Raw genomic sequence first — 23,734 nt, forward strand, 5'->3', positions numbered from 1 at the left:
CCAAATTTTCTAGCTTCATTATATTTATTGATTATGTACATAAAACATACATGAAATCACAGTATTATACTATGTTTGTTTTATTAATCTAGTCAAGAGAAAACACAGGGAAAATTTGTAATGACAGAAAAAATACAACAATTATTTACCACTTATTCAGGTTTATGTATTTACATCTGTTCATGTAAATTTTGTACAATATAGATATTTACAATCAATGTTTAGTTTGTTAAAACATGAAAAATTTATTTAAGGGTCAGTCAGTAAGAAAAAGCTTTTACCACACTGGGCAATGTAAAAATAGATCAAAAAAGAATATGCCAATATCAATGCCAGTGAGGTCCAAAAGTGCCAAAATTCAAAAAATAAATAAATCATTAAATGAATACGTACTACATGATTTAATATTTTAAATGAAAAGCTAATTTATTAATAAAAAAACAATTATTTAAGTATTTATTTAGTCACTTTATGCTCCCAAGCTTTATTTATCTGTCAGCCTTACCCCTCAAAGTGAGGGCTAACACTACTTAGTGTGCAGGTTAACCAATGAGAAGTTAACAGTATTGTAGTCAAGACCACCTTACCTGAGTCAAAAGCAAAACATTTTTAAGGCCATTGCTAGAAGCATAATAATTTAGTTGTTCCTGCAAACATAAAAACAAAATTTGAGTTTTCAGGTTTTCAAAGTTAAAACTTGTTTCAACTTAAATGCAGCCAGGGGTTTTACACTAAGTTGTAGGGAAAAAAGGATGTCGCAGCTGTGGTGTTTAGCTGTATTGAGAAAAAAATCCTGTGACCGAGTAAAAATGCAGTTAAGACTAGATTTAAACAAAGACTGAAAAAGTGATTTCATCGCACTAGATGTTGGGGTCTGTTTGATGAGCCACTTTGTCAGTTTGAACTTTTTTATGGTGAACTTCACCACATAACTCCAGAGAAGCTGAAAACAATGCATAGGATTTTAATATGTAAAAACTTCATTTTTACTATACAATAATAGAATTATGAAGTTATTTAGTTATGAAGTTATTAAGTATATGAAGTTATTAAGACATTTGTTAACATGGAGCCAGTGCAACAACCACATGCAGTCAGCAGGTGTCTCCATTTCAAGTAGCTTACAAGCTTGTGGTCACGCTTAGTGCATTTAGTGGTGTAGGAGTGGAGAAATTAACCAAATTCAAGGTGAAGTTGGCCACACTCTGGGCATGGGGTTCTGGTACAGGAAAAGCAATCTGGAACGCAACTCCTGTGATCAAAATAAGAATTGAAAACAGCAACGTTAGTCCCCGACGCATAATCAGCTGAGAGGTGGAGAGCTTCTCTGCAGCTTTGTTGCCAGAAGATTCTTTGCTCTTTTCAGCGTCTCTCTCAGTTACTGCAGGATTTGTGTTGTTTTCCTCCGATTCATTACCCCTTTTCAGCTCCTGATCTTGGGTATTAACACGGCTGTAGCCCTCTGTTCTGAAAGCTGTTTCACTCTTTTCCTGGGCCTTTAGAGTAAATAAATAAAAAACAACATTGAAAAGGTAAGGCGAAGTCTGTGTAGCATTGTTCATAGACTGTATAAGGTAACTCAAGGGGCTTGACAGAAAAATGTGTACTTACCAATTCTGGGCTGTCAATGACATCCGGTAAGATCGCCTCACTTAGAACAGTACTAACAGGACGCACTGGGGCCACAACTACAGTTTTCCCAGCTCGCCTTTGAGCCTAAAGTATGTTGATGAGACATTCAGTTATACCACAAAGATTCATGTAAATTTGTCATTTACAGTAAACAATGCAGAAAATAATAAAAGAACTAGTTACAAAAACTGTAGTTTTATGCAAAACAACTTAGATGGCAGGAGTGAGTGTATGGGCAGTTAGTTTTTCTTTTTATACACATTTTGAATAACAAGATATTTACAAGGGGCTGGTCGTTTCACCCCTTTTGCCATTTCATGCCTTTGCACTTTTGGTACATCAATTTCAACCAGCCAAAGGCATTTTATCCCAGCTTTGATAACTGAGGATCTAGTGTAATTTCCGGTAATCTGCTCTAAATCTAGGGTGAAGAAATGTGGTTTTGTAACAAAATATTGGTTTTGTGTAAATATTATCTATCATAAGAGTAATTATTTTGGTTTGACTAATTTAGGTTTGACAATCTCTCTAGTAACCATTAACAATTTTTGTGCACCTTTCAACCACAAGAGCAACCTCTTTCAAGAGAGGAGACACAGCTACAGTCAGGTTTTGAACTTGATGTTCTTGCTATTAATTGTGATCATTTCACAGCGCTTACACTGTGAAACTGAATTATTATCACAAAATGAATCCTGTGAGGTGTGTCCCAGAGAAAATTAAAACTCACAGAGAAGCCGTAGCAGTGCCTCATTTAAAAATAATCTATTAAGTATTTTATATGCACCCCAAATTGTAAATGGTTTAAGACCCTAAAACATTATTTTGACTGAACAATTTATTTCTCCTATTCCCACCACTATACACAGACATCGATTTTTTAAAATCTATTACTAATAAATGTAACAGAAGATATTACATTAATAAAACTGTTTTTAACCAGATATGACTGAATTATAATATTGAAAAAATTAACATTGCAGTGCTTTGGTCCTGTAGATCCACAACACTCCACCTTTAAGTTCCTGGTAAATGAAAAGGTTTTGAGTTTCTTTGGTTTTCTTGGGTAAATTTTCACCCAGTTGTTTTAGTTTTTACCCTGATAAATGCAGCAGAAAGGAAATGCGGGAGGTTTATATTAGTACCAGGAAAACTACCCTGGTTCCAACAATTCCCTTCATGTGGAAAATGTAGCTTCAGACAGAGGAACAGAGAGAAACAAAACACAGACAGCTCTAAGCTTTTCTCTGGCTGAATAAGTACCGAACCTGATCAACTCGCTGGATTTGGTTGCAGTTAATCCTTTTGTTTGTACAGTTTGTTACCGTCATCTAATTTTTGTGTAAAGTTCCTGCAAAGTTTTGTATTATTTTCCCTCAATGACACATGCTCAGCATCCTCAGTGACTTTCTTCAAGCATATCATCAAGTTCTGTATCCAAAGATAGGAGCCTCTGGAACCAGAACCACCGAGCAAAAACACAAGGGAGTTCAAAGGATGCTGACCCACACAAGGAAAACCTCTTTCCTGTTTTATTCATTATTTTCTGCGTTAGTTCCAGGACATTTCTGAAACTTGCCTTTTCTTCTTTGTCTCATACAATTTTTTCTGACAAATTACTGTTAGACCTACAATCTAAGCTATGAAACCTTCTCTTTAAACTCCACAGAGACCAAGTAAAGTTTTGATAACACTTAAACCTTTAATCAGCTTACATAAGATTTTGAATTACAATTTCTTATTTCAAATGTCTGTAGAACTAGTGATAAAACTTGTGTCATTTTGTTTGTGCCTATTTAGCATCAATAAAACATAAACAAAATTGATCTTAGAGTCATTAATAATAGACACAGTTGTTGATTACGTGTAATAATTTTGATTATTAAAATCTTAATCTGAATAAATATCTCCTAGCTGAAATCATTCCCTGGGGTGGGTAAAGGACTTGTCCTTCAGACAAATATGTTACAAACTATGAGACTGAATATATTTATGTACATTGATATAGTTTAATGAAGCAAATCAATCTAATACATCTTAAATATTTATAATTGGCCAAAAATTAGCTGAAACACAATCAGTGTATACTTGGTGTAAAAAAGCCTTAAAAATGAATTGAAGTATATGTGAGATTTAAACATTTTTATGACTATTTAGCTTCATAATTAAACACAAAATACCTATGAAAAAAGGTATAAACTAACTATTATATATGGTATAAATAAATAATGAGAGAACTAAACTGATATGCAATGGCTTAAGTAAATGGGTATGTATTTGTTTGTTTATTTGGAAGTAGCAAGGGTAAAATGGCAATGTGTTGGTGCAAATAAGCACATGCAAACTCACCCAAAGCTTTAGAACAATTCAGATAATGACAAGAAAACTTAGCACTGCATAAAAAGCAGTCAATATGAATAGATAAACAACAGAAAAATTATGCTTTGGTCCAAAAGGCATAAATGGAGAGCCAAAATATCCGAATGTGGTTTGACCTCATAATATATATTTTATTATCATATTTAATCCACCTCTCATTTGGAAAGTTTTAGAAGTTTATAGAGAAAGAAGAGAATATTTCACCTTATGCGTCACTTTTTTCCAGTCGGCTTTAAAGATCAAAACAAGGAAGAAACTCGTCTGAACGAAAACACAAATTAGGAGACCGAGCCACAACCCTGAAAAGAAGCACACAGATTTTCATACATGATAAATTATTACCAGGTTCTTGTAAGGTTTTCAGTTAACATAAACAAACCACAAAATCACAGTTCATACAGAATACCATGTGTTCTAGAAGATACTTAAATTAGATATTTAGATTTTAGTAAAGGAAAGCAGGTCAACTGAATTTCATTTCAGTCTGCTGAAATATTTTAATTTTAAATCAAACTGAAATACTGATCAGGTCACAATTATGTCTACTACTTGCGCCTATTTTTGGATATACTTAAAGTAACAGAGCAATCAATAAGCATACAGATACACTTAACTTCAAATCCATCGCTTTAAAAAGCATTTTCCTTTAGTTAGAAAATTAAAGCAGAAAGTGTGAGATATATGTCCAAATTACTTTCCCAGCACGAGTCATTAATGTCCTAATTGCTTACTAAAGGAAATATTGGCAGAGGCTATAATCGTCTTGTTTCACAAAGTCAGAGAAGTGAAGCTCCTCAGTGCAGGCACACTTTAAGCAGACAGCAACGAGCTCCCCTGTGGCAGGGGGTAAATTGTAGACTGCAGGGAAGAGAACTGATGAATGGTTGGAAGAGTGGCGGATGGACTCGATGGGCTTTGCAAATCACTTTGAGTTTAAATACGGACGTTCAACAGAATTTCCAAATTATTTCTAAAACGGTGGTCATTAAGTATACAAGAACTAATAATGGTAAAGGGAAAGCTTCCCTCTGGGGTGTCTTCAGGAGGATCTAGGCCAACATACTAATTAATAAAAGCTGAATTTATGAGAACCTTTAGTGTGACAGCTGCAGAGTCATGCTCAAACTCTCAATAACTGTTTCTGCCAGGGTAACAGTACCATTAAGTAAGCACAGAACAGTTTAGTCTGACCTTTTAAAGCATTGGACTGTTTGCTTTATAAGTTCAATCCTAACAATAATGCTTGCCTAATTTGCTAAATATTTGATAAAATTATCAAAGCTATACCGAGCTCAATAAAGCTGCTTGTATCTATGATCTCACTCTTTTAGTCAGGATCCATATCTAATGATCGTAGCTAAAGACTGTAAAGTAGATGGACCAGTAAATCAGCAGCTCTGCCTTTCAGCTCAGCTCTTTCTTTGTCCCAATAGACAGGGGTGACACCCTCATCACTGCAAATAAACAAATGTTTTTGCTTGAGGCAGAGACTCCCCTGACACAGAAGGAAGATTCTAGCTTTTTCCAGTTGAGAACCCTGTCCTCAGGCTTCACACTCATCTGTGATCTGCACTGACAGGCACTGAATTGATTGGCTTGAAGATGCCAGAAGAACAATACAATTATGACCTAGTTTTGGAGAACCTAGAAGGTTGAACCCGGAAGTGTGTAAGTGCGGCAACTGGACAGTTTATTGTGCCCCTTTCCATTAGTACCTAATCAATTTAGATTGGGCCGGGCCAGTAAAATGGTTTAATTCATTTTCCATTACAGTTGAGTGCAATCTCAAGGGGGGCGGGATCGTTCATAGGAAGGTGGTCCCACGGTCCGAAGCGATGTGATAGAGACACAAAAATCACAAGAAGAGCCTAGACTGCTGCTACATTTACGGCTGTCATCAGACTTAGAGTGAAAGAAGAGAGCCAGAGAAGGCTCTGGGCAACCCGAAGGAGACCCAAAGTACTGTGGATAAGTACAGAAGAAAGACGGAAACCATGCCACATCAAACGGAAGGATATGAACTAGAGGAAGGTAAGCAAACACTACCTAATGCTGGCTTGCTATAATAGTGCTCATGTACACAATAAGCCTAACATAAAACGATTTAGCAGTTAAAAGTTACTGAAATATGCTTTGACTGGTGACACTGCCCCAGTGTCAGTGGCCAACATTCTTCTGAAGCCGAGTTTTTTTAGTGTGACTCGGAATGGTTGGAACCACAAGCGAGCAGTTACTAGAAATAGTACATTAAACCGTTACTAATGGAAAACCTGAAAAAGCAAGTTGAACGGTAAGGAACTGCTCTAAGTAGGAACTAGTGGAAAAGGGAGCCTAAAGGGCCCATGCAAAGCACACAGCAACTTCTTCACCAAAGGGAAAAAATACCTGGACAAGAACATATGCAGACTGAAAAACTAAAAGGAAATCAGGTAGAAGGGTTAAGTTGCAAACTCTAATGTAAACAGACTTCAACAATAAATCACGCATTTTACTGAAGAGCTTAAATAAAAATCTTTGTTAGGTGTTGATATAGCCTGCAAATTTGTCATGAATATAAAAAAAATTATTATGAATACAATACCTAATATTCTAAGCTGGGCAGCAAACATTAGTGCTATTCCTACAGGTAGGCCGATGAAGTAGTAAAACACCAGGTTTGATAGGGCAGCGATTTTCTGCATCCCACATCCGACAAGAATTCCTGAGCAGACACACTGATGGGTCCCAAAAAGACATGAAAAGACTTATTGATACAAAAATTTAACCTTCAGTGTAAAATAATTTAAAAAAAACATACCAAAACTGCATCAAGGAACTGAAGAAATGTGTAAACTGTCAGGTTTTCTGAAACGAGCCGCACAATGTTCCTGCATGAGACATGGTGAGATCATGAAAACAGAACTGCCTTTAAACAGCATGGGAATTAATGTGTTTGTGTGTGAAGACTCACTCGTCTGAGGTAAATATGTAGCCAATGACGGACTTACAGCCAGCAAGGATGAATCCCTGGAACACAGCGAGTACTCCTGCAGCACGAAGAAAAGAGATGACACTACAAATTATATGGTTTGAGACTGGTGTAAAAAAACGCACAGTTAAACACGCAGTTATCAGAACCACAGCAGTTCTTAAACCAGTGTCCAGTTAACAAAATTGTGCCTCAGAGTTGATTTTGATTTTAGACATTGCCTTACAAAAACATAATTTCAAGCTTGGTCTTTTCCACATTTTGTCCACCACAAACTAACATGCATGTCACTGATGTTTATTGTGACAGAGCAACACAAAGTAACCTAATGGTGAAGTGGGAAGAAAAGAATCACATTGTAAGAGTACCTCTTGCTGCAGGCTGCAATACCTCAGGTAGTGGAATTTGTTGGCAGGACAATTATTTGTCACACCAGCAAATCCAACCTTTACGGAAGATTCACAATGTAAAAGCAATGAGAAGTCCAGTTTGTAGTTTGCCACAGTCCTTGGATGGGACGCACAAGCATGTGAAAGAAGGTACTTTGGTGTGATGAAACCAACTTTGAACATTTTGTTTTACATGCAACATGTTATGCGTGACAGAAAACTAAGACTACACATCACCCTGAATGCACCACAGGGAAATATGGTGGTGCCAGCATAATGCTGTGGGGATGATTTTGTACACCAGAGACAGAGGAAACTGGTCAGAGTTGTTGTGAAGATGGATGGGGCTAAATACAGGACAATCCTGGAAGAAAACCAAGCATTTGTTACAAAAATGTTTTGCTGCAAAACACTTGTGACCATAGTGAAGGTTCACCTTTCAGCAGGACAACTACAAACATAAAACCAGACCTATTAATTAAGTTTTAGAAAACATGTATACAGTATGTATCTTCATACCTGATAGAACGAGAGCAACCTTGCAGGTGACTATCGCTCTGGATGTGTTGCCGGCCCCCAGAGCGTTCCCAACACGTACACAGGCTGCAGCGTGGATACCTAAAGGAAACTGCAAGAAGACATAGATTATTTAGGCCATGTTATGTTTTTAAATGAGACCTCGTTCTCAAACACTTTACCTTGTAAAAACAAAGGTCAATGAAAAATAATTATTGATGTAAGTAGGTATTTATACGGTCCAAGGAACAAACATATTTCCAAACTTATTCAATCATTTTGACACCTTTCTAATATTGCATACCATGTATGTTATGGCTCCTATTTCGACCATCACATGCTGGGCAGCCAGATCAACTTCTCCAAGCACACCTGAAAGAAAATATAATATTTTGGGTTTGTACGTACTAGTTTGAGCAAGAACAAATCAGCAGTTATTACTGGAGCGGTGCGAGAAGGATACAGTACATGATGACAAGTTGCATTCAGCTTTATTAATAAATAAAATGAAATAACTAATATTAATTGCAGTTACAGATACTAACCCATGTTTTTATACACCTAAATAGATAGGTGAATAAGTCCAAAAGAGTCTATAGACATATTCTGTATTATTAAAAATCAGCGTATATTAGGCTTTAAACCTTTTCCAATTGGAATTAGCAAGTACCTGCCGTCTGAGGTTTTTTGTCTTTGTTTTGGTGTGATTGATCAAATCAGTCATGCATCCTGTCGCCTTCTAGTTGTGTCATAGCTTGGCCTTACTCTGTTTACTAGAATGCCTGTGTGTGCATGTATCTGCAAACGTATATTTGTGTAATTGTCCCACTCTTCGGTGCAATTGAATGTTCAGGTTTTACTCCACAGAATAACATTCTCTTCAGTTAAAAGACTTCAGCAAAGAGAAAACGTGGGTTGGTCCTATCCAGAATATAAAACATTATCATATTTCTTTTATGGTACACTGCATTACTTTTTTGTCACATCTACTCTGACCCGAGCTTACTAGGTTCTTTTCTGTGGTTTCCGTTTTACAGAAGATTATCAGTAGTACATTGCCACCTACCTTAAACCCTGATAAAAATGACTGCAAACTTCTACTTCAGTGGTTCCTGACCTGTTTTACTGAGAGCTCACTTTCCTGCATCAACAAAACGTGTGTACCTCCCCATCACTGTGTCGGACATATGTACAATACGTACAAACAAACAAATAGAAATCTTTGCAAATTAATCTGATTTTATTGATAATACTAACATCTATTTTTTAATCTGTAAAAGAATCAGATATGGGATTTGGAGACATGTCCAGAATAGTTTTTGTGGTGATAATAAGCTGCATTACCCTACATGCCTTTTTTCCAATACCCTTCTGAAAACTCTTTTCTCCCTCAAAAACACCCTGGAATCTCATCACAGTGGAGGGATTTTATGTCCTCAGTATCATTTGAGAAGCACCCTCTGTCTAAAGCCTTCAGCCTGTTGATGAACGAGTCCAACTCCAAATCCTCAGTCTTTGCTTCCACCAGGGAAGGCATGACTGCAGGATTGAGGAGATCTTTGAAGTACTCCTTCCATCGCCCAATAATGTCCCTCATCAAGGTCAGCAGCTCCCCACCCCTACTGTAAACATTGTTGACGAAGCACTGCATCGGTCTCCTAAGGCACTGGACAGTTTGCCAGAATTGCATCGAGGCCAACCGGTAGGCCTCACCAAACTCCTCCCATGTCCGGTTTTTGTATCTGATACTTCCCGTGCCGCGGTACACTTAACCTCACAGTACCTGTCAGGTGTCTCAGGAGTCCCACAAGCCAACCAGAGCCGATAGGACTCCTCATTCAGCTTGACGGCATTCCCTAATTTGCCAGTGTCCACCACCAAGTTTGGTGTTCAAAAGCAGATGCTTAAACTGGCTCTAGAGATGTGGAATATCACCTCGCTGAGGGGGATGGAGCCTTAGCTTGTGAGGGAGGTTGAGAGATATTGCCCAGAAATAGTTTGGCTCACCTCCATGCACAGCGTGGGCTCTGGAACCGAGTTCCTTGAGAGAGATTGGACTCTCTTCTACTCTGGAGTGGCCCACGTGGATAGGCAGCGGCCTGGGGTTGGTTGGCTTGTCACCCCCAACTCAGTCGTCTCATGTTGCGATTTCCCCCGGTAGATGAGAGGGTCGCATTCCTGCCGCTTCAGGTCAGGGATAGGTCTCTGACTGTTGTCTGCCTGGTCAGTGCCCCTCTCGGGGTCTCCGTCATTCTTACAGAGGACTTCAACGCCCACCTGGGAAACCACACTGACACCTGGAGGGATGTGATTTGGAGGAATGGCTTCCCCGATCTGAACCCGAGTGGTGTTTCGTTACCGGACTTCTGTAACAGTCACAGATTGTCCATAATGAACACCATGTTCAAGCATAAGGGTGTTCATCAGTGCATTTGGCACCAGGATTACCTACGCAGAAGGTCCTGACTTTGTAGTTGTGTCTTCGGACCTTCACTGCATGTCTTGGACACTCGGATGAAGAGAGGGGCAAAGCTGTCCACAATCACCACCTGGTGGTGAGTTGGATCCGCTGCAAAAGGGGAAGCCAGACAGAATTGGCAGGCCAAAGTGTATAGTGAGGGTCTGCTGGGAACGTCTGGCGGAGCCCTCAGCTAGGGATGTATTCAGCTCTCACCTTCGGGAGAGCTTTGACCAGATTACGGGGGAGGTCAGGGACATAGACTCCGAGTGGACCATGTTGTCCATGTCTATTGTCGTTTCTGCCGCCCGTAGCTGTGACCGTAAGGTCTGCTGTGCCATTCATGGTGGCAATCCCCGAACCCGGTTATTATTTTCCAATATGTGCAAAACATGTTGACAGTCTCTTTGGCATCAAAGCCCCCCAAGTTGAAAATCACTGTTCCATGCCAGGAAACCAAACAATTCAAAGTCTAAGCTCTACCAAGTCTGCCAAGTAGATTGGTCAAATATCCAATCAGAATTATGATGCAACAATGATGAAAAATACAAACCTGCAAGAAAACCTCCAACCTCCCAGACCCACCACTCAAAACAGATCATGAATGCGCTGGGAACAGCCAGCTTCATGAAGGAACCCCAGCCCTGCAGACATTCGGTGGACCAGCCTGCAAAGAGTTTTATCCAGAATCTTAGTACAAAACTGCTTAAATGCAAAATACCACTAACACACAGGAACATCTGTAATATTTTTAATCTATCAGAAATGTATATTTTTCTTGTATCTTCATTAAACACAGAGTGGTACAGTATATTTCAAGCCTTTATTTTGTTTTTTATTAGTTTTGATGATTGTGGCTTATAGCTAATGAAATCTCCAAAATTAAATTTAATAAAAAAGTAATTTTTGATAGATAAATCCTGTTGTTGTTACACTACAGACAGTAATGTGGAAAACTGCTAACTCCACAATTGTCCAACAGACAGTCAAAGACACCCTCCATAAGGAGGGAACACCTGAATGAGGGAGCATCCGAAACAACTCCCCCAAAGTGCATTATTAATTTCCCTATCTGTGAAATTGATCTACATGTTTCACTTTTTAAAGTAAATTAATTGGATTAAAAATATATTTGGTGACAGACTAATTTATTGAAGTAACCCAAGTAGATCTCACCTCCCCATGTCCGCTGATGGAGCTTCTTCCATCTGATATAGCCAAACAATAGAAGGCAAATGATGATCTGAGAGAGGCTGTTGGCAACTGCTGACCCACTGCAAACAAACACGCAACAGAACAGATTTGTTTCTTAACCTGGTTTACTGCAGACAGTTAAAAGCTGTAATATTACAAGTGTATCTCTGCAAAATCATACAGAGGGAAAACATCCACTGTGCTTTGCACATAATGCAACGGTAAAAATCTTTCAATAGGCCCTGACAGTTAGCAGGTGTTCCTGCTTGATATGGAGCAAGACAGGAGGGGAGATACATGACCCAAACAGGGAGGCCAGAATGGTCAAATTGCTCATGAATCAAATGTTTGTCCAGCTGGAATCTGGACTGAGCTGTAGCATTTCTTTCTTCTCTGTCTTTGCCCTATTCTGACCCTTTCTCTCTAAATAAAGTTAAAAAATAATAAACCTCAGAAAACTGCTGACTTAGTGTGCAGAAAAAACAAATTACCCATGAAGAATAAATGATGAGGTAAAATGCAGAAAAAAGGGCTCTGACATGCTTCTCTTTGTTCTCTTGAATGCATAAGCACAATATTTTCTTTTCTCTGTGACTTTCCGCTCTATTGATGCTACTGATTATATTTTATCTGTTCTGTCACTTGAGGCTTGATACTATATCAGTCAATACAAAGTTCATCAAAATTTCAAAGGCAGGAAATGCCTGGCACACTTACATTACACCCAGCTTCAGCACAGAAATAAGGAGATAGTTGATCCCCAAGTTGAAAATGTTGGCCACTGCAGCCGTATACATCTGAGGTAGAATGATCCCCTGACAGACAAAAAACACATTGAATTCATAATAAGAAACCTGCCTTCAGAGGCAAATTTCAAACACTGGTTTGTTATTAAGTCTAAAACAGAAATGAAAAGTACTGAACTGATATTGATACTGTCAAACTAGTTTTTTTTCCCCTTTGAATGTTTACACAACAGTAAAATTATTGAGATGTAATTTCACAGATCAGAAGAATACTCGTACATAAACTTACCTGGTTTTGTAGATAAGAAACTTGCAGCTGATGTAAGAACATTGCCTGTTACACAAAGAGCCAAAGGTCAGTGTTTGTAAAACAAATCAGGATGGCATATCCCCTGAGATACAATATTCTTTTTTTAAATTGTGTTTATTAAAATAAAATAAAACATTACAATTCTGGGATTACACTGGGCCTTATGATTTTCAAATGTCTTTTTTAATGATATATGTGTACAGTAACTAGTTTTCTAAAAGGAAAATGTTAATAATGCTCCCATATTAGTGTGTTTTAATGCCATGTATCCTGATAGGAGACAGATGTGGACAAATTTGATGAGATCTCAGGTAAGGATGGGTAAAAAGCCTTAAAATAAATTGATCTTTCATCACAGTAGCATAACCTCAAATAAAGAGCACAATACTTTACTTTTTTACGTTGTTAGAGACCCATTTTGTCTAGCCACTGTAAAAAAAAAGACCCTAAAGCTTGCTGTTAAATATTGTCAGCAAAGAGCTGAATCTTAGGGTCACCAAATCTCCAACACAACCATTATCTACATGTCAACTGGTTGTGATGGGAGACATGCCAGGAAATATAAGTGATTATCATGATTTTTAATATTGAGATTTTTATTCAAAATATGGTGGCCTCTGCCAGGGAACTGAAAACTGATCACCAATGGGTCTTTCAGCAGGGTAACGATCCAAAGCCACAAAAATGGTTCACTATAAGCAAAACTGAGCTTCTTCTTCTCTTGAACTGGAACTGGAACTTAGGTCAGATAAGACTAAGATTGAGCTGTCCAAATGGGTTTAGCATAAAACAAAAAAAAATGAATATGTGAAAAAACCCAGTACCCAAGTACAGTGGAGAATCCATTATGCTGTGGGCCTGCTTCTCTTCTTTCTCAGAAAACCTAGGAGTGCATTGAAACACCTATATTTAAAACAAAAATATGATTGCCCCTTCAAAGAACTGAAAATGGGTCATCATTTGGTTTATTAAAATGATAATTTTCCAACACACATGGCCAAATTAACACAGAAATACTACACCAGAAACAAAATCAACCTTCTTCCATTGCTATCTAAGTCACTTGACCTAAATGCTACAGAAAACTCATGGGGTGTGCAGAAGAGATGAGAGCACAAGAGAGGACATTGGACTCTGTATGATCTCCAGAAGGATCATACATCCCTCTCTCTTGGCAAAAGAAGGCTTTACAACATATTGATACCAAATGTGCAGATATTTGGGCAGCCTATGATTTTGTTACAAACATTAATTTCCTAACACAGTTTTATCCTCTTAACCAGGGGTACCATTAAATATGTCAGAGTCTGCGCCCCACTTTTTGTTGGCATCCTTACATCTTTCCTTGTTGGAAGTTGAAACATTCCTGTTTGCTACTATTACGAAGACAAACTTATAAAGGTCTCCCAATGTTGGATGCTAAAAACCTGAAGATCAGCACAGCAAAATGGTGTTACCTTTTGTTTTCTTAGTTATACCTGACGAAATACATACAGTATAAATAAAATGCGATGGATATGAGAAAAAACACGATTTTGATGCTACAAGACAGTGGTCCAAACTGGGCCTGGTTACAGGTACATTACACTTGAAATGGAGAAGGACAACTCTCTGCAACCCAACTTCAGAAAAGAACAACATTTAGGAAAAAAGTGTGCAGTTACGTTTTATTTTATGATTTTTTTCTTGGACTGGGTGTGATATGCTCACTCATACAGGTTAATGGGGCCTCCAGTTTGCAGCACATTTTTTAAATAAGGCAAGATCAGTTGTTAAAAAGCTTTAAATTCATAGATGGCAAAAAGAGCTCGGGATTCCGTCTCTCTGGTACTTTGTAGAAAGTCTGCCACGATAATAGTTTAGCCCCCAGCATCAGCTTTTAAGTGAAAGCTGTGTTTCTTTTCCATCTCAGTGTGCATTTGAATAATTGCATTTACACTTTGACTGGATTATCTTAATTCATTAGAAACATGAATGAAATGATAAAGAGAAAAGACAAAATTATCATTCCAGCAAATTCCAAACTATTCTAAGCTGTCATTTTTGAAAGAAAGCCACGAAAGATAACATTTGCCACATGCTATGGATGAGACACAGGAAAGGTGGAAGAAGGTGCTCTGTCCAGATGAAACCAAAGTTGAACTTTCATCATGTTGAACACATCTTCCAGACTGTGAAACATGGTGGTAGCATCTTCATGCTGTGGAGATGCTTTTTGTTAGCATGAACAGAGAACCTGGTCAGTGTTGATGGCAAGATGGATAGAACAAAATACAGGGCAATCTGATAACAAAACCTGTTAGAGGCTTTAAAAGATTTCAAAATAAGGTGAAGTTCCCTTTTAGGGGGACAGGCATAGTATAATGTTAAGGTACCAGAATGGTCCAGTCAAACCCCAGACCTATATCTAATTTTAAATCTTTGGCAAGATTTGATCGTTTATGATCATAGACACACTCTAACCAATCTGACTGAGCTAAAGCTATTTTGCAAAAAAGATTGAGTAGAAATGTAATTATCCAGATGTGCAAAGCTAATAGATGTGCAAGTCCCCGGACTGACTTGCACCTGTCTTAGCAGTGAAAGGTGCAAATGCTTTTGAAAGATCTTCACTTGTTAAAAACTCTTGAAAACCATGCCTCCTTTTCTCTCCACTTTGCAATTATGCAACCCTTTCTGTTGGTCTGTCACACATATCCGTCTCTCCAAAAAACACACAATGAAGTTTATGGTTTAAACAAAATGTGGAAAAAGTTCACGTTGTGAAACTTTTGCTACCCACTGTAAATGCCAAATGTCGCAGAACTGCCTCTTCTAGTGCCTCCATTGAATTGTTTTACTTATTAAAAAAACTACTTTTAAAATGTGGATTTATGGTGGATATAAATACAAGTAGATGAGTTTAGTTTATTGTACTCACTGGAACAGCAGGAAGAAACGTCATCACATATAGATTGGCTATTCTGAAATATTGCAAAAGAAAAAATACTTTTTTTAAAAGTTCCAAAAACAGAAATACTTTTGACTTTTTGTACACTATTTCTGCAGTACCAAAACTATGTTTTCAAATCTATCCTTCATTGTGTTTGTATATGCAATAAATGAGCATAGCACCCATTGAATTAAAGATAGAAATCTGCACTTGGGGTCATACTAGATTTAATACGCTAATAAAATTGAAAGCTGAACAACAGAACATATAAAGATAATGTATCCGTCAGCTCTACTGATAAGGATCCCAGCCTTGGCTTTAAAGATTAAGATAAGCCTTCTAGCATTGATTTTCTAAACCACAGATTCTCCCAAGCACATTTTAAAGACAGTACATCAGAAATGTATGGTATACCGAGCTACTTCATGCTCTTGGTGGAGTAGGAGCAGTAAATTGTGAGAGTTGATGAGGAGAGCCCAACAGGGCAGGCAAAACAGTAGTAGGATCAGGGTGCTTTTCTGTAGAATAACTCCCACACGTTTCATGTTCCTGCTGCCATACGTCTGGAGAACAGAGACATCTCAGCACATTGTTTGAGACACACAATAACAGCAATTTACAGATGGAGCACTTCAGTCACCTGAGAAATGAGGGTGTCACAAGCCATCGTAAGGCCATAGCCTGTTGCAGTTGTGGTCACATTGATGGTCTGATAGCAGGAGACAAAAGCAGTGGGTTAGAACTTAGTTATGAAATGTTAGACAACTAACCTACCAATTCTTCAACTTTCAGATTTTGAATACTATTATTATATATGTAGGTTCCAAAATAAGTTGTTTTGTTATCTACTTTACAAGGTCAGTTTCATCTTAATACCGATTACTCAGGGATGCTTCCAGAAAGTTTTCTAAAAGGTGGTCGGATGGGGCCAAATAAGGACTTAAGGAAGTTTTTTATGCATTTAAGGCTGAGTGGCTGGGGTGGGTGGAGACGTAGGGGGTTAGCATATCTATAGGGGTTAACATCGCCACTTCAGTTGGTTGCGCAACCACAACTGCTACAGTTAACCCCAACATCATTAATATCCCTGTAAGATTTAGATTCAAAATAATTTTCATTCTTCCTTTAAATTTGTTTCTGATAGGAAATGAGAAAGGCATCTCCCAAAAAATAAAGTAATCTAGACAGGATATCATTTTTGCAAAACTGGCATGTCTAAAATTATTCATACCCTTCTCAATAATTATTAGCATCACAGGATTCCACCCTTTCCTGTTACTGACCAGCTTTTTGAGGATGATTCCCCTGATTTTGTGACAGTTTATGAGAAATGATAAGATTCAAAGACTTGAAAGGTCTCCATGCCATAACTCTACTTTTTAGCTCACTCCACAGGTTCTCTGTCAGATTTAAGTCTGGACTCTGGCTGGGTCACTCCAACATGTTAACATTACTTTCGTCTGAAGAAACATGTTGATAAGATTAAAAGATTAGTTTAAATCTTATCCCAGATGTATGAATAAGTTCAGGCTTAACTGCATCTGAAATGTGTGTATCCATCCCCAGGCTGACAGAAGCCATTGTCTTATATGTCTAGTACAAAAGGGCACACAAGCAAGGTTAATGACTGGAGATTTATGTGAAACATTCAACAGACCAGTGAGAGGCAGACACTAGTACATCTACTGATAAACCAGGACAAATCGTGTTTGCCTTTAACTATTTTAATTTTATCACTTTTATTGCTGTCTTGCTGCAGCATGTTTCAAGGTTTCAGACCATTCTAAGCGTCTTTATGTGTAATAAGTCACGTTCAGCCTCTGACACATCGTATTCTATACATCTGACATGCAAATACTCGGACACCAGGAAACCCAACAGTGTTCGGGATCTTTACCTGGAAACACGGGCACGTGAACAAAAACACTACACATCAACCACTTAATCAACAGCAGCACTGCAAGAAGTTTCAGTCCCTAATTCAGTCGCTAAAAACTAAAATTTAATTAGTCCTCAAGTACAGCACTAATGTAAACAAATTGGTCTGCCTGTGTTGCCCATTAGCTATTAGGAAGAAGAAGAAGAGTTTGAGTTAAAAACGCCTTATTTAGGGTTGTCATCATATCATTTCATTACCAAACAATGCACAGAAAGTAAACATATCCAGTTGACCAAACCAATCAAATCTACAACCCTGATCTATCAAATTTATTTCAGTTTTTATACAACTGAGAACAGGTTTATTATATATGCCAGGTTGTTAAGGACATCCAGAAACGGATTTGATAAAATATTGTATTTTATCCCCCTAAAGAAAAAGTTTCGTTTAAAAGGTACAGTGTTTTAGCAGGGTAACGGGGACCGTAATGATAACTGTAATGAAATACTTTTATCTGTTTCTTCTCTAATACACATGATGTACATGGAAGCTCATGTTTTGTCACGTTTTCTCTGGAAGTATTGTTAATGTTTTGGAGTGTCCTGGCCAGAGTCCTGTCTTGAATCTGTGAGAGAATCTGGGGAGAAAGTTACAGATTAGGGTGATGGCTATGAGCTCTGGCAACCTAGACTTGGAGCTCACCACCAAAGATAAATTATCAAAATACCAGTGGAAACGTACAACCCCAATTCCAGTTAAGTTGGGACATTGTGTAAAACAGAAATAGAAACAGAATACAATAATTTGCAAATCCTGGTCAACCTATATGCAGTTAAAGACACTACAAAGACAAGCTTTTAATTTTCAAATTAATAAACTTGATTGTTGTTTTTTTTGTAAATATTCACTCATTTTGAATTTGATGCTTGCCACACGTTCCGCTGGGACAGGGGCATGTTTACCACTGTGTTACATCACCTTTCCTTTTAACGTCACTCGACAAGCGTTTAAAAACTGAGGACACTAATTGTTGAAGCTTTATAGGTGGAATTCTTTCCTATTCTTGCTTGAGGTACAACTACAATTACTCAACAGTCTGGGGTCTTTGTTGTTGTATTTTGCGTTTCATAATGTGCCACACATTTTCGGTGGGGGAGACAGGTCTGGACTGCAGGCAGGCCAGTCTACTACCTGAATGATTTCACTATGAAGCCACACTGTTGCAACATGTGCAGAATGTGGCTTGGCATTCTCATGTTGAAATAAGCAGGAATGTCCCTAAAAACACTGTGTTGCCTGGGTGCCAGCATAGGTTGCCTTTCAACAATAATGGTGCCTTCACAGATGTGCAAGTTACTCATGCCATGGGTGCTACACACATACCCATACCATCACAGATGCTAGCTTTTAAACTTTGCTCTGTAACAATCTGGATAGTCCTTTTCCTCTTTGGCCCGGAGGACATATGATACATGATTTCCAAAAACAATTTGAGATGTGGACTCATCAGACCATAGACTCCTTTTTCACTTTATGTCAGTCCATGTCAGATGAACTCAGGCCCAGACAAGCCGGTGGCATTTCTGGACGTTGTTGATATATGGCTTAGGATTTGCATGGTAGAGTTTTAAAGTGCACTTGTAGATGTAGCGACAAACTGTGTTAACTGACAATAGTTTTGTGAAGTGCTCCTGAACTCATGTGGTAATATCCATTACAGAATGTTTGTTTTTAATGCAGTGCTTCCTGAGGGTTCAAAGGTGAGAGGAATACAGTGTTGATTTCCAGCTTTGCTGCTTAAGTGCATAGATTTCTCTAAATTCTTTCGATGATATTTTGGATTCTAAATGATGAAATCCCTACATTCCTTGCAATTGTACGTTGAGAAACATTGTTCTTAAACTGTTGGGCTATTTGCCCATGTGGTTGTTCACAAAGTGGTGAACCTCGCCGCATCCTTGCTTGTGAACAACTAGACCTTTTGGGGATTCTCCTTTTATACCCAATGTGACACTCACCTGTTTCCACCTGTGAAATGTTCCAAAGAGGTTTTTTGTTTTTTGAGCATCCCTCGGCCATCCCAGTCTTTAGTTGCCCCTGTCCCAGATTTTGTGGATGGCGTTGCAAGCATCAAATTAAAATCAGTGAACATTTGCAAAAAACAATAAAGTTTATCAGTTTGAATATTAAATATATTTTCTTTGTAGTGTCTTTAATTGAAAATAGGTTGAACAGGATTTGCAAATCATTGTATTCTGTTTTTCTTTACATTTTACACAACTTCACTGGAATTGGGGTGGTACAAAAATCTGGTCAGTAAGTGCTTTAATGCCGATAAAATTTTTCCATTGATTATTGTTTTAAGATCTTTGGAACAACACCCTTCTCATTACCCATGAGAAGCAAACATCTTGGCTGAATTAAAATAATACTGCCAGGTGTTTGAATAATTTTGGGCTTAACTGTATAGTCTTCCTATCGAAATCTGCCTTGAGGCTTTGTGGCCATAAATCGTAAAATGAATTTTGTTAACAAGTCTTTTCACATATATATCAGTCACAACGTCATGCCCACCTGCCTAATAGTGTGTTGGTCTCCCTTTTGCTGCGAAAGTAGCTCTAACCCCCTTTGAGAGGTGGACTCCACCACACCCCCAAAGGTGTCCTGCGGTATCTGGCACCAAGATGTTAGCAGCTGATCATTTAAGTCCGGCAAGTTGTAAATGGGGCCCCAACAGATTAGACTTGTTTGTTGAGCATATCCTACTTATGATCCATTGGACTGAGATCTTTTATCCACACCTCAAACTTGTTGTTCTCCTCAAACTATTCCTGAACAATGTTTGCTCTGTGGCAGGGTGCTTTATCTTCAGAAAATTATTTTCTCTTCCTAGAAGCTACACCTGACTTGACTCTGTGTCTACCTGTGACACCTTTCTGGACAGGGGAATCGTCCGAGCTTCTGCTGGCAACAACTTAATGCTCACCCTCTACCGATGATCCACATAGCCCTGTCTTTTAGTGTTTAACCCTTTCTCTCTCCTAGACATGGAAATTGACTGAGCTTTTACTGTAAGTAATTATATGTGCTTTCTTTCAGACTCCAACCTTGAAAACTGGATCAAAGTTCATCTTCTCAACTGTCTTTCTCTCCTAGATGAAGCCACTAAAAAGCAATAACTATTAATGTTTTACTTTTCCTTCCCATAGAAAGTACTCCTGGATCAGTGCTTCTTTGTTCTTTTTGTGTCTCTGCTCTGTTTTCTCAAACCCCCAGTCGGTCGTGGCAGATGGCCGCTCACACTGAGCCTGGTTCTGCTGGAGGTTTCTTCCTGTTAAAAGGGAGTTTTTCCTCTCCGCTGTCACTACATGCATGCTCAGTATGAGGGATTGCTGCAAAGTCAACGCCAGTGACTGTCCACTGTCTCTACATGCTCATCCAGGAGGAGGGAATGCTGCAAGTCACTGACTGGATGCAATCTGCTGGGTTTCCTTAGATAGAAAAACTTTTTATCCAATTTGAATAAAAAGCTAACTCCAACTGCACTGTTCAATTGTTAGGATTAATTGGAATGTATGTACCTGACTGTTGTGAAGTGCCTTGAGACAACATGTGTTGTAAATTGGCGCTATATAAATAAAACTGAATTGAATTGAAAGAGAACCTTCAAAATGTTTCCATTTTTTGCAACAATGATTAAGGAGGTGGTACATGTTGAAGTGACACAGCCTACCACTGGCTTGCCTTTTATTCATAATGCATTCCTGTGTCATATGCTCTGCAGGTAGATGTTATTGGGCTATATCACAGTTGTTTATGGCTACACCTAAAATGGATTTTTCTATAGTAAACCTAAGTATTTATTAAACTTTGGCATATTGGTAAAAACTCAAAACGAAAAGAAAATGCCTCATATAATGACCGTACTCTCTCATAGATGTAGAAAAACAAGCTAGCACAGGGTAGCATTCAAGTAATAACTGCCACGGGCCAGGAAATCATCATGGCTTGCATTAGAAGTCCCATTATGTCATACAATAAGACATACAATTAAATTTTCTACTTTACACCACTGGAAACAAAAACAAGAATCCCTTCTGTAATTCATCATTTTCTAAGCTGCATTTGGTGACATGTAAAAATCCACACACCAATAATTCAAATCCCTTTCATAGTTTCTAATCTCCTAACACACACACACTCATGTATACACATGGCATTGGTAATCTGCAAAAGAACAATTTCATACTGCTGAGGCAAGGGCATATCCAGCAAGCTCTGCATTTCCAATGTGACCACAGAATATGGTGATGACAAATGGCAGGAGGAAGTTCAGAATCCGGGACAGCAGCTGCGGAAACAGAGTTTAGGCTAATTTAGTTATTGCCACTAACTGCATCCAGGCAACTAAAAAGTAAAAAAGTTAGAAAGCAGTGCTGTGAAATCAGCAACCAAAGGCTAATTTGTTTCTATAAGATAAGCATGGGGCGTTTTTACTTACTGCACACTCAAAATATTCATTACATTATTGCATTATTACCCTGGGTTAAGCACAGCACATTAAACAGTAAATCTGTAGTACCACAAAAAGTGCAAGAAAACGTCCAATTGAAGCACTTTGCAAAATAAAGATTGCTCCCACAATCAACACTTTAGCTTCATTCTACTCACCAGTGGGCCTGTGAGTCGTAAGACATGATAAAGTTCTACTCTGTAGGCCAGTGGCAGCAAGCGATTTACACATGCACACCGAAACAGTTTAGAGCTGGCAAATTTTGCCCCCTCATCCACAGGAGGCGCTTCCATCTTGGCAACATGAACCTCAGCAACGGGCTCTGCACCCGGCAAGGGGAGTCCAGGTTCCAGAGAGCCCGGCCTCTCCATTCAAGCACAGGGAAAGAAGACAGGAGAGGAAAGAAAAGTTACAGAGGGAGGAACGGAGGGAGAGAGGGCAATGGCAAGTAGGGGGAGGGGGGGTGCAGGAGAGTTAGCCCATGTGAACTAAGAGACACAGCGGCGGTACTTTTTTGTTATTGATTGTATAGCTTTGTTTGAAGGAGGAATAAACTAGAATGAGAAAGCAGAGAGAGTTAATGGGATGTACAAAGTCATGATGGATGTACTGTTCATTTTCCCGACAGGCAAACAGGAATGATGACAAAAAAGAGGCTGGCAAGCCAAGTGAACTCTGTGCCAGCCCACAGGGTTTACACCACTGACTGGCAGAGGGGTCAAATCAGGGCCATTGAAGGTGGGTTGTTGTTGGGGAGCAATGAACAGTGGATGAATGTTTGAGCTGGATGCACACAGTGAGAGAGCAACTACTTTCAAAGTGCATGTTTTGGTGTGTGGGTCTTTGTGAATGGTCTTTGAGCCCTCTGTAGTAATCTGATGAGGAATGCCGGTTTGTTGCTCGTATGCAAGGAGCTCCAATGGCCGAAAACTCTATGGGTTTTAAAAAATTGCAAGCTAAATCATGTTTGTGTTTGTGTGAGTATTGGCATACTTTTTCCTCTGTTTTTTTCTCTTTCTTTTATTTTTTGCACACGCATTAGGCACTGATCTTATCTGACTCTGACTGTACTTTGGCCCTCACCTAGATGCCCATGTTATCCCTCCTCCTATAACGTCAACACAAAGAAATAGTCACATGCGCACACAAACCTGCTCTTATCCATGTTTGATGACAGGGCTCGGCAACTTGATAGAAACATTTAAAGGTAACTTTAAAAGATGCTCAGGGAATGGGTAAACTAGTTGATTCAATCATGGAATGCTGATTGTGGATGTGAGTGTAGAAATGTGCAGCAAATAGATTACAAATCACTATCAAATAGCTATAGTGTGGGTGTGTGTGTGTGTGTGTGTGTGTGTGTGTGTGTGTGTGTGTGTGTGTGTGTGTGTGAAAGGGACTTGCAGTATGTGCATAGGTTTCAAGCATGCAAGTAGTGCAGTTTAACATATAGAAGGACCATTCATATGTGTTGAAATGCAGCTGATCTTTGACCTTTGATGAATATAATGATTTCCTGAAAATAGAAATGTAGAGTTTGTTATGGCATAAGAGAGCACATGAGCAATCAACAGTTAAGTTTGAAGTAGAAAATATTCATTAACTGAGCATACATGCTCTGCCACCTCAAAACGAAGGGTTTGGGACTTTTATTAAAAAGAGAAAAAACAATGTGAGCAGTGAGACCTTTAATAAGTTCTAGCTTTGAATTAAATTGGAAAAAAACATACAAGTTGAATTTTTATCTCTATATATGTCAGTCATGCCTATTGGGAGTCCAGATATATATGTGTTTCTCTATTTTTAGTACCATATCTG

General features: G+C 38.5%; 1 protein-coding gene across 1 annotated transcript; it reads right to left on the bottom strand.

Moving 5' to 3' along the window:
• Nucleotides 1–67: 67 nt before the first annotated feature.
• slc47a1 (solute carrier family 47 member 1) lies at nt 68–22,340 on the bottom strand. Its single transcript, XM_047380102.1, has 17 exons — nt 22,075–22,340; nt 21,653–21,754; nt 16,165–16,233; nt 15,939–16,087; nt 15,513–15,555; nt 12,572–12,616; nt 12,254–12,351; nt 11,519–11,616; nt 10,896–11,009; nt 8,189–8,256; nt 7,888–7,996; nt 6,962–7,037; nt 6,809–6,878; nt 6,593–6,725; nt 4,216–4,310; nt 1,612–1,716; nt 68–1,496 (listed from the first exon to the last, which is right to left on the bottom strand). Exons 1-17 carry the CDS (start codon nt 22,285–22,287, stop codon nt 1,122–1,124), a joined length of 1,962 nt encoding a protein of 653 aa, XP_047236058.1. The 5' UTR covers nt 22,288–22,340; the 3' UTR covers nt 68–1,121.
• Nucleotides 22,341–23,734: the final 1,394 nt, after the last annotated feature.

The sequence above is a fragment of the Girardinichthys multiradiatus genome, chromosome 11, assembly GCF_021462225.1.
Source record: "Girardinichthys multiradiatus isolate DD_20200921_A chromosome 11, DD_fGirMul_XY1, whole genome shotgun sequence".
Lineage (NCBI taxonomy): Eukaryota > Metazoa > Chordata > Actinopteri > Cyprinodontiformes > Goodeidae > Girardinichthys > Girardinichthys multiradiatus.

Excerpts from the sequence above, each read along its gene's own strand:
- slc47a1 (XM_047380102.1), bottom strand. The coding sequence starts at position 22,287 with ATGGAGAGGCCGGGCTCTCTGGAACCTGGACTCCCCTTGCCGGGTGCA. Across the intron at positions 21,755-22,074 it reads TACGACTCACAGGCCCACTG|CTGCTGTCCCGGATTCTGAA; the intron begins GTGAGTAGAATG and ends CTGTTTCCGCAG. Across the intron at positions 16,088-16,164 it reads GTGACACCCTCATTTCTCAG|ACGTATGGCAGCAGGAACAT; the intron begins GTGACTGAAGTG and ends TCTGTTCTCCAG.